Genomic DNA, 16616 nt, shown 5'->3' with positions numbered 1-16616 from the left:
TTTTCCATTATTTGCAGTCCAAGTCATGACCCAAATACAACATTCTGAACATTCACAGAACTGCCTGGGTCATACTTATTGTATTGTAACGAACCTTGCCAAGGTTCCTCCTTAAAGTTAACCCATATTGGAACTTTGGTTGGCAGTCCTGCCTATGGGCTTGGAGACCTGGGCATGAGACCCATAACAGGCATTTCTCTATTACCGTTTGCAATAAACTCCACTATACGTCTGCTCCCCTATTTGTTTGAATGTTGCCAGTGGAATCTCCCTCAGCCCTGCTCTGGACCTTACTTGAGTGACCTCAATAAGACCACTGTATTACCAGCCTCTAAAATGACAGAGCGGAGCTGTCAAGATGAGGCTTTGTAAAGGACTTTGTGACCCGTTTGCGTAAGGATTCTGGTGTTTTTCATTTTCATTTCAAGTGGTCAGGAAAAATCCCCTGGCCCTAGTTATGATCTCGCATGGAAGACTTAGACCTTCACACTGCCCTGCAGCCAGGCATGCGCTTATCAGCAGAGGGCATCTTGGGATGAAACTTGAAGCTCACACCAAGTTAGAGAAGGACTGAGGAAACAGCCACATGCATTTTAACTGAGAGCCAGAGATGAAAACTAAACATATCCAAAAAAGGTCATAACTTTGGCAGTGGCTTAGCTTGGGAATCCTGATGGATATTGCCTGCTGAAGGGTTGGAGGCAGGGTGTACGAGTGTGTTCTTAAAGAGACACTCCTGCAAAAATGGCATTGTTTGAGCTTCTTTTAATAGTGTCCGATGGGGTTCAGGTCACTGACCATGTGGACTGTTTTCAGCAGAGCTGAGAAGTGTACTACTGATAGAATAGGAGATGTGTTCCACTGCAGACCGAATCATTCTGTGATATATCCTCAGTCAGTCTCCTACAGTATCTGGACCAGGCCCTGACCTCTGTGTTCTCAGGCTGCAGTGGACAGGCTACTTCCATTTTGAAGCCCATGCTGCTTTTCGATGTGACTAGGGAACCATGACGGACCAGCGCTTTGTCAGGCAATTACAAGAGGTCAACCAACAAAGCCAAATAGGTATGCTTTTACGCCATGGCATGCAAGAGTGAAGGCATTTAATATCGATTACTATTGTGCAATCTAGAAATCACGTCAATGGATAAAGTCAACAAAGTAAGATCATATGCATTTTCTCTTGTTTTTGTGCACTTGCCTATTATTGCTCTCAAGAATAAGAGAGACTTAAATGGACGAGAGACTAAAGGCAGATGTAAGGTGTACACAGATGTAAGGACTCACTGCATTGTTTAGACAGCTTTATTTTTTTACTACAGACCAGGCTACCTGTCAGCATTTCTTCCAGCTGGGGACAAACCATTGCACATCAAGTAAAGCCTATCACATGTTTCCCGGTCAAAACAGTTTGCGCATATATTATGATTACATTTTTGTTTGTTTTGTACCTCGTTCGACAGGTTACATTGTTTCTGCTGTTTGCGCACATTTTTTTCTTGAGGCACGTTAAAGTTTGGTAGCCAAAGTCTACGTCCCTTCGTAGATGACCCCTCGTAGGTGACCCCTTCGTAGGTGATTGGTCAACAGCCTACTCTTCCTAGTAGGAGTGAGAACTATGGACGGGATTCTTCAATTCTTCAATGCTGCCGTTCAATGAGAGACGACTAGTTTTCCTGCATTTTGTTCCCCCACTTGGAAAATACTGCAACTAACATCTCAGTTAGATTAAAAATGTGTGACGAAGACCTCGTCGGCAAAAACATCCAAATTAATTTACAGATTTATTGATTTCATACTATTTTGAGGAACCGGCTATGTTTTAGCAAGAGGCCAAAACAGTAACATTGCCGCTTTTCTCATTTTTCAGGTGAAAGTCTAAACCAAACCTAGTATGCGGGCGCCTTTAGGATCTATAGTGTTGGCCAGTCTCTCCACAGATATAGATTAAACTGAATTGTTCAAGGTGGTCCAGGAGGAGGGGATCAGTCCATTGCTTTAGTCTTGGGCCTCGTGTAAAAACACAAAGGTTCCCATCAGACATCAACAAGCTCTCAGTCTGTGTCAACACTGTCAGCTCTCTTTTATTGAAGAGTCTGTCTGTGTGTTTGGAGCCATGGTAAGCTCTCATTAAAATAAGGCTTACTGTTGACCCCTTGAAGCTCTGCTTTGGATCATGGATCCAGCACTGGGAGATGCTGTTGTGATGGAGAGGGCCTGCTCGGTCTATCAAGCCTTCCAACACTGACCAACCCACTCAATAATAACCCCTATAAAATCTAACTCATAGGCACTTCATGTAGATTTGGGTATAAACAATATGCTTGTAGCTCCACCTGGTTCTCTAGTAGGCTAGGTGAAAGTACTGCCATATTGATTACACAAATCAAATCCTTCCCTCTGCACACCTGCGCCCAGAGTCTTCTTCTGTGCTCCCCTCCTGCTCTGTTAGATGCCATGGGGGACTGTCTGCTGACCAGCTCTTCCCAATAGGAAAATGTGAGCTTCTCCCACTGGACCAGCGGAGGGATAGACACTGTGTCTGCGTTCCAATACAAGCCAGCTCTAAGTACTCTCACCATCTTTCCTTCTCTCTCTCTCTCTCTCTCTCTCTCTCTCTCTCTCTCTCTCTCTCTCTCTCTCTCTCTCTCTCTCTCTCTCTCTCTCTCTCTCTCTCTCTCTCTCTCTCTCTCTCTCTCCCCGTCTTGCTCCCTCATTCTTTTGTTTGCTGTCTCACTCTTTTTCTCTCGCTGTCTTGGTCTATTTCGCTCTCTTGCTCACTCTCTCTCAAAGTACCAGTGTCACTGCTCGAGTAAACATTTGAGATTAACTTCTTATTACAATTTCTTTTTTATTTTACTGTTTATTTTTCGCTGCCTGGCTCATTGTGCAAAAAAGGTGCTGCCAGAGTCTTGTCCAGAGTGATAACAGGAGGATCCACTTGAAAGCATGCTTCTCAAAGGGTTTGATATTATTGATCTTGTCAGATATCTATCTTCAATGCCAATCTGAGTTTTATGTGTCATTTGCCTCGTTATTTTGAGTTACACAGGACCCCTCTCAGTAAAATTCCAAGGCAACTTTCTGCCTGATGAAAAAAATAGCATAGAGCTGATGATGTCATGGAAACTCCAAACTTATCCAGGACTTATATGACCCATCGTGGGAAGTAAATGTTGAGGCTGTATTGGACATCTCTCTCACAAAGAGAGAGAGCCTCATTGTGAAAGAGATGATCTTTGAATAGTTACATACATGCAGCCAATGCTGAAAATTAAATTTCCTTTAGTCAAATTTACTCCCACATAAGCCACCTGGCCCAAGAGGGCTCATCACCATCTGCCATTACAATCTGATGATGTCTGCTCATCAAACATTTACATTGGTTTCAACATTTATGGTTAAACAAAGAAAGATATTCAAAATAACTAGTTTTTCCTGGATATCGTAAAAGCATAACACCTACAGCAGTGGTTTCCAGCCTTTTTTTGATTACTGTACCAAATGAGTTTGCTGTTCCTGAAGTACCCATGAAGTACCCCCTCCTGCATTTTAACAGTAGGCCTATGGTCTCATGAGTCTTCACAAGTACCCCTTGTGGATAGGCCAAGGTTGTAGTACCTCTGGTTGGGAACCACTAACCTATAGTATTAGACCTACACACAGTGCACTGTGCTCCAAACAAATGATGGTAGTCAAAAGTCAAGCACTGCATTTTATCTGAGCTTCTGCACATAGCAATGTTTACAAACAGCAGCCTAACAGCATCCTAGGCATTTCCTTGTTATTGCCCATAGAAAAGATATGTAAACTGCTCTTACTTTGAGGCCTCTGGAAGTCAGCGAGGGTGTAGTGGGAGACGAGTCAGAGAGTGACTTGGTCGTGCGTGGCTGATCCTTTGCGTTGCGGGGGGAGAGAAGAGATGACATCGCCCCAGGCTACTATACACTGCATGGGGTTCAAGTCTGGTCCAGCAGTCTTGTCCACCAGTCCTGTCCAGCGGTCCAGTCCAGCAGTCCAACCAATGGGATTCCAAAAGACTACTACATAAACAATCCAGTGACACACAGTTAAAATCCCTGTGATGTGAATGGTGGTGAAGGGACAGAACCAGAGTTGTGATCCAAATTGAAGAGTTCTAATGATAGAAAAACAGCGGTGTGATCTCTCTTCAAGTGATGTTGTGTTATGGTGCGATGAGTTGAGGGTGAGTGAGTAGCAGAAGTGTGATCCACAGATGAGGGCGCTGTGGAGGAAGTAGAGGGTGGGCGGTGCTCTAGAGTGGGTTTCTAGAGTGGGCTCCCCCAGACGTTTCACATTTTTGTTTTAACCCTAAACTGGCACACCTGCTTGATGATTTGTTTACTAATTCATTCAGGTCTGCCAGTTTAGGTTGGAAACAAAAATGTGAAATGCCTGGCGGGGCCCGAGGAGAGGGTTGGGGAAACCCTGCTGTAGAATATATGTGGAGGGACACTGCCTGGAACTTGACAGCAGTGCCGCTCATGAGAGCACTCTCTCACTGGACTGTGGTCTTTCAACAAAAATGAAAACATCAAAGCAAAGAACTCTGCTCTCATTCTGCCTGACACTCTCTCTCTCTCTTTCTTTCTGTCTCACAGTTTATCCTTCTGTCTCTCCCTCTTTCCTTCTCTAATCACCATTTTGCCTCAGCTGTGGACTAATATGGATTTGTTTGAGTTTAGAATTTGTTATGAAGATTATCTTTAAAAAAAAAATGTAATGACAGCCTCACGCATATGTGATACTAGTTTTCCCTTAGTGTAAAAGTACAACCACATATTTAATGTGTATATTTATAAAACATGATGTCACACAGTGGCCAGAAGAGGTCCTCTCAGTACCGTACAGTAGACTACAAACTGCAAATGAGCTGAATCCTTTAGCCTCACAGGGATTATTTGGCTGCTGGAGAGAAGGGGGCCGGAGGGAATGATGACAACAACAGGAAGTATTTTGGCTGGGGCTCATGATCCCTACTTCCTTTGCTTACTGCTCCCGTAATGGATCAGTTGCCAATGCCTGACTAAGAACAACTTCTGCCTTCAGCATATACAAATACAGTACACATACTATACACATACCTTCTGGAGAAATAATCACTATCTTCACTTTACAGAGATGGGATATGAGCATAAAATTAAATGTGACAGTAACAACAATTATATTTCTGCCCTGAAAAATGATAGCTTGTCATATCTCTCTACCTAATTTCTTTGCTCCGACCAATTGAAAAGTGATATATCGGTAACAGCAATACCACTCCACATGATTAATCAGAAAAACTGCAGCCTAATCACACCAAACAGGTTGGTGTATTTATAGTCACCATGTGGATATATACGTTAAAGGCTGTATCTCCACACAGTTTAAACAAAGAATTTGATTTCACCTCCTTCCTATACGCCAAATTTGCACTGTTAAACAAGGACACTGTCCATATTAGATTTTGCACATTGTTTATGAGTTGTCCCCACATATTTCTGAACGGCTGTGCCTGATGTTCTTTGTGTTGGGGAGTCTCATGAATTGATATGAGGTGAGCGGACACCTGGGGCGGATGAATTGTGAGTTGCCCTTCGTGCCAGCTCCCATACCCTATAATTCTGTATTTCTTTGTGACTCATTTGTATACAGGCATACCAGAAAAGCCACATCCCAAGATTGGTAGATGAGTGACAACCCTGATTAGTAGCACCTGCTGCTCATCGGTTGTTACTTACAAATGCTGTATTAAAAGGAAACTGTACCGACACGATGAAGAAGGGTGTCAAGCCGAATCGTCTGTGTACGCGATCCCTGTTGCAGTGAAAATCATTTAAATAAGAGAGTAATGAGGAAAGGTTTATGCAACACCTTTCAGTTTGTATTGAATTTGCAGGTTTGACGCACCAGTCAAGCTTCTGGGAGAGCGCGATGGTTCTATTTTGATTGGTTTATTTATATTTTCTAAATAGTATATGAAAATCAATGACCGTGTTGTAACCATGTCCTGGTAAGACCAGACAAACTACAATGCATGGGAATTGACCTGTATGAACTTTTAAATAATATAAAATAATAAATATAATATAAAAAAATATAAAAAAATAATATAAAATAAAATATAACTTTTCAGGACAGAGATCATGACAGTATGTTCAATACTTTGTGTGGATTTTATACTACCAGACCTGCTAACCCAATACTCACAAGATCACATTATCCTCACAATACTCACAGGATCAAACATCAGTACTGTATGAACAATTCTCTTTCACATTTTGACACACGCTGACAATGAGACACTGATCTGTGGATACTGGCACCGCCTGGTGGCATAAAACATTTCCAAAAGGCTTAGAAAAAGTTGAAAATGAAAATTACAGGCCCCTCTCATCTTTTTAAGTGGGAGAACTTGCACAATTGGTGGCTGACTAAATACTTTTTTGCCCCACTGTATATTTTTTTTAATATAAATTTGCAAACATTTCTAAAAACCTGTTTTAGCTTTTGTCATATGCATCATAGCTACATGGTTCTCGTCACTGGAGATGGTGTTATCTCCAATCGCTTTTAAAACAATTACCTGCACTCCAGAAGGGGAGGGGACAGGGGAAGCAGGTAGCTGACAAGGTGGTGGCTATTCAGCAGCCTGATGGTCTGGGGGTAGAAGGTATTGGCCAGTCTTATAGTTTTTGCCATGATGCACCTATATGTCCCACGCCAGAGTGATGGAAAAGTGGAGAACATGCCATGGCTCTAGTGGCTGGGGGGGCTGAATTTCTTCAGCCCTGCTGTATTGGTAGTCACAGGCACACAGATGAATGCTAACAGTCCTATCTGAAAATGATCACTGCGCCTCCATAACAATTTCATGTTGCTGTCCAAAAACATCTCTTGTATTTATCTCAACTCTCACATTATTTCCATTTGCTTCCAGCCTAGCATTCAGTTTGGTGCAGTGGGGTAAATACGCCTCGATGTCTGTCTGTCCAACCTCAGAAATAATGTTTCACTTTTGAATTTCGATCTATGTCGTACCATACATAAATAGAGTGAACGGTGCCCCAGATGAGACGAGACAACTTTTACTGACATGCTGACCAAACCATCTCTGCACATGCTTCCGAGTGCGCCATCGTGCACATGTTTTTTGTGTCTCTCAACCAGACGCGTTCATGTCATGCAGGTTAAAATACCAAAAACAACTGTACCAATCTTACTGATTTGGGGACAGGTCGAAACACACATTTGCTGTTGCTAGTTAATTTGTCCTGGGAGAGAAACATTGGGTTATTATTTTACCTAAAAAGCGTATGATCCTTTTTTTTCTGGATCTTTGTAGAATTTTGACCTATTATGAGTCACATAAATTGTGTGTTCTGTACTCCAACAGATAAAAGGAAACCTAGTTCGTTTTTAGTTTGTTTTCTTTGATTAATTTCTACTCCTTCGTTCTTCTTCTGTGGATTGTAATATATGGATTGGCAACCAACTTTAAGATGCACTACCGCCAGCAACTGAACTGGAAAGTGGACCTCATTCATCTTTCAATCACTCACGTGGGTTAGTATGCTCCTAGAAAGCATAGAGTAGATGGGAGAGGCGGTAGAGGCAGGACTTGAAGCTCATGAAGTGTCTCAAATAGAACCAAGTTCTATTTTAGTTCCTGGTTAAGCAGATGCCTGTTGACGCGCGAAAGCAGCTTGGATGAAATCATTTATTAGCGTATGTGTACATTTATTTTATTACGTTCATGCATGCAACACAGGCAGTTTGGTCAGCATATGTGCCAGTCGAATTTATGCATCAATGTCATTGTCATGGATATATCCAAGTTAATGCCAAAAGAAAAAAAGCTCAAAACGAAAATGCGGCCAGTGTACTGTCAGTCCAGGTTTAATGTTTGACGTGACTGAGTTAGCTGAAGTTGGCTATCTATCAACAAGAATGTTATCCAGCCTGCATAGCAAGCATTTTGTTCAGAACGGACAACCTGTCCTTTTGCATAGCAACAATGCAAAAAATATGAATGACTTGGTCACGTTTATAGCAAAGGACTAAATCTTTGGAATGGAATTGTATGAATTACCAAAATAATGTTTTAATGGAAATAAGTAATTCATTGTTATTTTAATATGTTGGTAAGAGTTTAAAGGCGCATGAGGCAGTGCTGTATAATGAATACAGTCACTGGTAAATGGGTTGACTAGCCGAACAATGCCATTTATCTGTGACTGTATTCATGATTCAGCACTGCCTCTTGTGCCTTATTGCTTGAAAAAAGAACGTAAGATTTTGTTCTAGAGACAAGGTGAATTTTACACATGTAAAGACAATGAATGAGAGAAAACAATATGACATACTCTGTGACAGTTATGGTCCTCATTCATGGTGAGAAAATGAATATGCTGTAATGCAGTTTGACAAAAAAAAATAAACAAGGATATACACTGAGTGTACAAACCACTTGAGCTGTGTTTGGATTACCCATACTAACATAATGTATACTACATAATTACTTAGTATTAGTAATTAGTTCATTTAAGTATATTTTAAATTAATGGTATCCTTTCAGTTGAGAGCCCTAGCGCTTCGCCTGTCTCCTGGAAGTTGATGCTGTTGCTATGCAACTTGTCACCTGTGCTCCCTCTCTGTTCTCTAGGTCACCAGGCTGCTCGTTATGGCACACCTGTCACCAGCGTTACGCGCATAATGACACTCACCTGGACTCCTTCACCTCCTTGATTACCTGCCCTATACAGTGGGGAGAACAAGTATTTGATAACCTGCTAAATCGGCAGTGTTTCCTACTTACAAAGCATGTAGAGGTCTGTAATTTTTTATCATAGGTACACTTCAATTGTGAGGTGACAGAATCTAAAACAAAAATCCAGAAAATCACATTGTATGATTTTTAAGTAATTCATTTAGTAATTAATTTGCATTAAGACTTACAGAAAACGTTTGACCTCTGTCATTGCCAACAAAGGGTATATAACAAAGTATTGAGAAACTTTTGTTATTGACCAAATACTTATTTTCCACCATAATTTGCAAATAAATTCATTACAAATCCTACAATGTGATTTTCTGGATTTCTTTTTCTCATTTTGTCTGTCATAGTTGAAGTGTACCTATGATGAAAATTACAGGCCTCTCATCTTTTTAAGTGGGAGAACTTGCACAATTGGTGGCTGACTAAATACTTTTTTGCCCCACTGTATGTCACTCCCTTTGGTTTCTTCCCCAGTCGTCATTGTTCCTGTTTCATGTTGGTGCGCTGTTCTTGCTTAGTTCATTTATTTATTAAATGCATTCACTCCCTTTACTTGCTTCCCAACTCTCAGCATACATCGTTTTGACGACTCAACAAAGGGAAGCATCAGGCTGTGTTGTTTTTGTGTGTGTGCGTGTTGGGAGTGATGTGGGGTCTGGGTGTCCGAACTGGAGCTAGTTGGGAGGCCTCGGCCGGTTTGTCGGGTTCCCATGCCTCAGCTGGCTCGACGGGCTCCCATGCCTCAGCTGGCTCGACGGGCTCCCATGCCTCAGCTTGGCTCGACGGGCTCCCATGCCTCAGCTGGCTCGACGTCCCCTGCCTCAGCTGGCTCGACGGGCTCCCATGCCTCAGCTGGCTCCCATGCCTCAGCTGGCTCGACGGGCTCCCATTCCTAAGCTGGGTCGATAGGCTCCCGTGCCTCGACCGAGGAAATCGGGGAGGTCTCAGTCGGCTCAGCAACTCAGCGGAGGCGACTGGTCCGCTCCGGATCCCCGGGATCGTCCCTTGGTTTGTTGTCCTGCAGCTGGAGCCGAGCACACCGATGAGGGGGTACTGTCACGTATGCTCTCTCTCCAGTGCTCTAGGTCGTCATGCTCCCGGACCTCAGCCGGATCGACAGGTTCTGGCGCCTTAGCAGATGTGACAGGTCCGGTCCTGATCCCCGGGATAGTCATCTTGGTCGGCATCCTGCGGCTGGAGCCGGTACTGTCACATGTGCTCCTTCTCCGGCCTCTAGGTCACCAGGCTGCTTGTTATGGCGCACACCTGTCACCAGCGTTACACGCATAATGACACTCACCTGGAATCCATCACCTCCTTGATTATCTGCCCTATAAATGTCACTCCCTTTGGTTTTTTCCCCAGTCGTCATTGTTCCTGTTTTTATGTAGGTGCGCTGTTCGTGTTTCTTGTTTTGTTAATAGGAATAACACACATTTTGTATTTCATTCTGTAAACTCACTCACTATCAAAACAAAACTAAAGTACAATATCTTATACGTATCAATATTATTTACATATAAAAATTACAAAAATAATCCAAAATGTGACCAGAGGACAACATTCAGAAAGTATTTCAAAACAAACACAAAGTAGGCTATTTGATTGACAACCATTATTACTGTAACAATGTAAAAATAGCAAACAACTTTTCAGAGACCATCTCAAAATGTAGATAACCTCTCTCGGTAAGATTGAGTACAGATCAGGCCTGGCAAAAAAATGTAGAAATAGTAGCCTTCTTTGACAACAATTCAGTGGATGGCACAAGTATTAGATAGAGAAACTCAAAATATACCAAGTATTAGACAGAGAGAAGGTACAAAACACAACTGTTCAGAGACCATTAAAAAGTACACCATTTCCCTGTAAGATTTGTAGGACAAATTCATATTTCACACTGTCACTTTAGTGTTTACATTTAGCTGACAGCATGTCATGGAACTTCTGGAAGCACAGCCCCATCCTGCAAAGTGGAAGAGAACACATCTCCCACTCCACTTCGGATGCACACCACAAACCCTCTCTTGCGCCCTTCAAACTTCACCAGGGAGTGGCCTGCTTTCAAAGTATGAGTAACAACTCAGTCCACACCCCCTGATGCCACACTTTTGGCTCCTCGCTTCCTGCCACTGTAGCCATTACAAAGTGAATGCACAAACTGCATTTTGAATGCCTTCAGGGACACCGTCTGCTGTTTCTGGGAAGGGGACCTTTGCACTGTCCCACACACACACACAACTCATAATTCCATAATTTTCTGCCTGTGTGTCCAATCTTGCAATAGCTCCTAGATTGGTCAAGATGGTTAACCCCGCCCTTTTTCTTGTTGTAATCCATTACAAGCTCTTGAATAAGTTTGACGATGTCCTTCCTGAGCTGTTTGTGGACAGAAAATACACATCTCTTTTGACCCTCCAGCGACATGCCATTACATTATCTGCAGACCATTTCATACTCTGACCTCTCTGGAGCTTGGGGGAGTTCTTATGATTGGGCCTTACTGTGCCACAATAATAGGTGTCGGTGTCAATCAAGTCTCTTACCAGAGGAATGGATGGAAAAAAACGGCGGTGTGACAATAGGTAGGCTTCTCTTTACCCTACACGATTGCATGGTTGGCATGGCGGTGCATCTGTGGTTCATTACAGAAAATGGAGAGCAGACATCACTGAGGGCCACGAAGGAAGACTGCTGCACATGTCATCAGTATGAGCTAGGCATGTGGTATGGCAGGCGGCACAGGACAGCTATTAGTAACAGTAAGGACCGTCTGTCTCCCACACAACTCATTTTCCCACAGATAGTTCCACCGAGTCAGCACCGGTTGTCAGTTACCCATTGCTCTAACCGTTGGATTTAGGCAATATGTCTGTCCTAGTTATCTGATGCTGACTCATTTTGAGTAAACTGTTGCTCTTGGTGAGGTCTCTATTAAAAAGGGCAATGGGAGTGAGATTGATTGTAGGATGCGGAATTGATGTCGCTGTTTTTAACATTTTATCAGACAGGACACTGGAAAAGCAATGCTGGGAAAGTCTTGGCAGCCCATTATTTTATTGGGGTTGAACGCAGTCATATACTGGCATCCTCGGTTCTCTACTTGAATTCCTAGTGCAAATGTTTACATTTCAATATCCAATAAAACTCTTAACTAATACATAAACCCACATTGTTTATGCTATATTTGATCAAAATAAAGAGAAAGGCATTTGTTTCAATCATTTTTGTGTGCATGCAGCAACTTGCATAGTTTTTAAATATTGCACAGAAATCTTAATGATCTGTGCAGTCAGTGTACTTTTCTTTTTTATACCTCATCTTTTACTGTAGCATTTACCAGAGCTGGTGATTGGATCATGATATGCTGCAAGAGGTGGTAACTGAAGATGGACAGTCATGGAAATAATTCCTGTAATCACAGAGTACTTAGCATGACCTAAGTAGGCTGTGGTAAGTGACCTGCCTCATTTTGCATGCAATAGGTCACATAGCCCATAGACCAAGATGTGACGCACATCACTCGCTGAAAATGGAACAGGCTACTTGTAGACTACCTCCCTCATTTCATTTTAGTAAAATATATTCCATTTTCAAGATCAGGTCATGAGCCGATATATGTCTTGGGTTTGTCCACTTTGACAGAATTCATTGGAGCTTGAAATGATGCTCAATTAATGCAAATGTTTACGTGAAATTAATATAAATATTTATACCATGGCATTGTTGAATACTAATTTCTGATTTGCTTGAAGGATATTCTAGAGCATGCATTATTTCCCTATAATGCATGGCATAATTCAATGGCTATGAAGTTTATTGTTACATGTATTATTTTAAAGTTGAATTGAAAACATTTGCATTGTTGATAATATTGGGATTTTCATAATAGCAACCTTGGATGGTAGTTTGGTTAGCCAAGCTAGCAAGTCTGTTTGTTTGGTTACCAAGACAACTACATTAGCTTTCTAGCCAGCTAGTAAACGTATTAGCTACTTCAGTGGATGTTGTCACACTTCTACAGTCAAATGAACACATTTCTAGTGGAAAATAAATTAAACTATAGCCATGTGGAACTTACCTTCCATGTCATGATTATTTTCCCCAGAGAATGCATAGCCCCTCGTTGATTATCCCTTATGTATTCAATATTTGTAAATGATTGTTAGTAGCTACGAGACATGGCCCATTCTCCTGGCTATATTACATTGATAAAGGCTAAACCCAGGGGGTGCAATTAACTAAGTAAGAACCGTCTCTCACTGCTCACCACGTTGATACAAACTTGTTCACCTCTTCCTTACTCTGGTCCCATCAAATTCTGAATTGTGTTTTTTTCTCTCATTTCTACGAGGTTAGCAGAGGAATTACATTTTTTTCACATAAGCTGTACTTCACTTTTTCATGATTGCTAAGAGACCTGATAAGAGACATATAATTTACTCTTCTTTCTCTAGCTGAACGGTTTTACAGTTTTAAAAGTTAAAATGCACCTATTTTAGGAATTATTTCAATAACTTTTTATTGCTTTTGGATTGTTATGGAGACAACCAAAGTAATGTACTCCAGAAGGTGGATTTTTGTTAGCATGTTGTGCAAGTATAACGTCTTTCTTCTACTCTGTGCTGTACTTCGATATTTGTATGGAATGAAAAATAACTAAACACAACTGAGATTTCACACAGAGATACATCCTATACATTTTTTTTTTAAATAGCTAAATATTTGAACAGTGCACCAAGGAGTACTTGCTACTGTGATTCCTGAAACGCAGAGCCTGTTGATAGACTATTTTTTTTAATCAAAATTATACACTGTTTGCTAACTCAGCTGGTTAGCTAGCTCTCAGTCTCTTGGTTTATCACAACCACAAAGTCCAAATTGGCTATCGTCAAAATTCATGAGAAAAGAAAATGCTTTTTTGGTCTTAATTTAGGGTATGGCATAAGGTTAACAGTGTGGTTAAGGTTAGGGTTACGGTTTGGTATTAGGTTTTAAATCACATTTTAAGAAGATACATTTTAGAAATAGGCGGGGTTTATGACTTTGACTGTGGTAACTAGTGATGACCCAGTCTTGTTGACCACCAAACGTTGCTAACGCTAGATAGTTAGCCATTTAATATGCAGCTGAAGTCAGAAGGTAACATACAGTTAGGTTGGAGACATTAAAACTCGTTTTTCAACCACTCCACAAATTTCTTGTTAACAAAATATCGTTTTGGCAAGTCGGTTAGGACATCTACTTTGTGCATGAAAAATAAAATTATATAATGGCTTTATAAGCTTCTGATAGGCTAATTGACATCATTTGAGTCAATTGGAGGTGTACCTGTGGATGTATTTCAAGACCTCCCTTCAAACTCAGTGCCTCTTTACTCATGGGAAAATCAAAAGAAATCAGCCAAGACATCAGAAAAAATATTGGAGACCGCTACAAGTCTGGTTCATCCTTCGGAGCAATTTCCAAACACCTGAAGGTACCACGTTCATCTGTACAAACAATAGTACGCAAGTATAAATACCATGGGACCACACAGCCGTCTTAATGCTCAGGCAGGAGACATGTTCTGTCTCCTAGAGATTAACATACCTTGGTTACGAAAAGTCCAAATCAATCCCAGAACAACGTTGTGAAGATGCTGGAGGAAACCGGTACAAAAGTATCTATATCCATATTAAAACAAGTCCTATATCGACATAACCTGAAAGGCCTCTCAGCAAGGAAAAAGCTACTGCTCCAAAACCACCATAAAAAAGCCAGACTACGGTTTGCAACTGCACATGGGGACAAAGATTGTACGTTTTGGAGAAATGTCCTCTGGTCTGATGAAACACAAATAGAACTGTTTGGCCATAATGACCATCGTTATGTTTGGAGGAAAAAGGGTGAGGCTTGTAAGCCGAAGAACACCATCCCAACCGTGAAGTATCATGTTGTGGGGGTGCTTTGCTGCAGGAGGGACTGGTGCACTTCACAAAATAGATGGCGTCATGAGAAAGGAAAATTATGTGGATATATTGAAGCAACATCTCAAGACATCAGTCAGGAAGTTAAAGCCTGGTCACAAATGGGTCTTCCAAATGGACAATGACCCCAAGCATACTTCCAAAATTGTGGCAAAATGGCTGAAGGACAACAAAGTCAAGGTATTGGAGTGACCATCACAAAGCCCAGACTTTAATCCTATAGAACATTTGTGGGCAGAACTGAAAAAGTGTGTGCGAGCAAGGAGGCCTACATATCTGGCTCAGTTACACCAGCTCTGTCAGGAGGAATGGGCCAAAATTCAACTTATTGTGGGATGCTTGTGGAAGGCAACCTGAAATCATGATTGACCCCATATCACCTCCACCCTACCTGTTAACCCACTTCTTCGATATAGGGGCACTCTTTTGGAATTTTTGGATGAAAATTCAACGTTCCCGTTTTGGGTCTCGAAACAAGATATTTTGTCACGGAAAGATGCTCGACTATGCATAAAGCTTTGGAAAGAAAACACCCCTCGGAGTGTGGTGTCATGACTTTTCCAAAACTGCAAAGATATTGTCTGTGAGTGCCACAGAACTGATGTTACAGGCGAAACCCAGATAAAAATCCAATCAGGAAGTGCCGCATTTTTTGAAACCGCCTCATTCCATTGACTGCACAACACATCACCGGGGGCAAACTATATGGCTGATCATCAAGACAGGAGCCTGAAGGCGAGGTCAGCAGGTGCATCAAAGCTGGGACCGAGAGACTGAAAAACAGCTTCTATCTCAAGGCCATCAGACTTTTCCCAAGGTGTCTACAGCATTGTGAACGTGTTTGTAAAATTTGGCATATCATTGGAAGATTGACCATAAAGAGACTACTTTTCCATCAAAGATATTGTCTGTGAGTGCCAGGTGGTCTTTTTTGGTGTGTGAAGGAGCCTGGAGTCAGCTACGTTTTCCACGTTTTCCCCAAGGTGTCTACAGCATTGTGACGTATTTGTAGGCATATCATTGGAAGATTGACCATAAGAGACTAATCTCCAGCTGCAGTATTTTTCCAGCTGCAGTTTTTTTCCATTTGCTTCTGATGACAAGCCAACTGCCCCCACTGATAGATTATCGAATAGATATGTGAAAAACACCTTGAGGATTGATTCTAAACAACGTTTGCCATGTTTCTGTCGATATTATGGAGCTATAATTTGGAAAAAAGTTCGGCTTTGTAAGTGACTGCATTTTCCGGTATTTTTCTTAGCCAAAAATGATGAACAAAATGGAGCTATTTCGTCTACACAAATAATATTTTTGGAAAAAATTAACATTTGCTATCTAACTAAGAGTCTCGTCATTGAAAACATCTGAAGTTCTTCAAAGGTAAATTATTTTATTTGAATGCTTTTCTTGTTTTTGTGAAAATGTTGCCTGCTGAATGCTAGGCTTAATGCTATGCTAGGCTATCAATACTCTTACACAAATGCTTGTGTAGCTTTGTTTGAAAAGCATATTTTGAAAATCTGAGATAACAGTGTTGTTAACAAAAGGCTAAGCTTGTGTTTCAATATATTTATTTCATTTCATTTGCGATTTTCATGAATTGGAAACGTTGCGTTATGGTAATGAGCTTGAGGCTATGATTACGCTCACAGATACGGGATTGCTCGACGCTAGAGGTTAAACAATTTAAAGGCAATGCTACCAAAAACAAATTGAGTGTATGTAAACTTCTGACCAAATGGGAATGTGATGAAAGAAATAAAAGCTGAAATAAATAATACTCTCTACTGTTATTCTGACATTTCACATTAAAATAAAGTGGTGATCCTAACTGACCTAAGACAGGAAATTTTTACAAGGAT

At 41.3% G+C, this 16616-nt stretch overlaps 1 protein-coding gene across 1 annotated transcript in view; it reads right to left on the bottom strand.

The window, feature by feature from the left end:
* Window positions 1-4244, bottom strand: part of LOC118399950 (protein phosphatase 1 regulatory subunit 12B-like) — a 30158-nt gene extending 25914 nt beyond the window's left edge. Inside the window, exon 1 of the mRNA XM_035796191.2 lies at window positions 3822-4244. Coding sequence (XP_035652084.1) covers window positions 3822-3929 — 108 coding nt within the window. The 5' untranslated portion in view covers window positions 3930-4244. The remainder of the gene's footprint in view (window positions 1-3821) is intronic.
* Between the last annotated feature and the right edge of the window lie 12372 nt (window positions 4245-16616).

The sequence above is a fragment of the Oncorhynchus keta genome, chromosome 21 (genome assembly GCF_023373465.1).
Source record: "Oncorhynchus keta strain PuntledgeMale-10-30-2019 chromosome 21, Oket_V2, whole genome shotgun sequence".
Lineage (NCBI taxonomy): Eukaryota > Metazoa > Chordata > Actinopteri > Salmoniformes > Salmonidae > Oncorhynchus > Oncorhynchus keta.
This window is presented reverse-complemented; position numbering and strand designations above follow the sequence as displayed.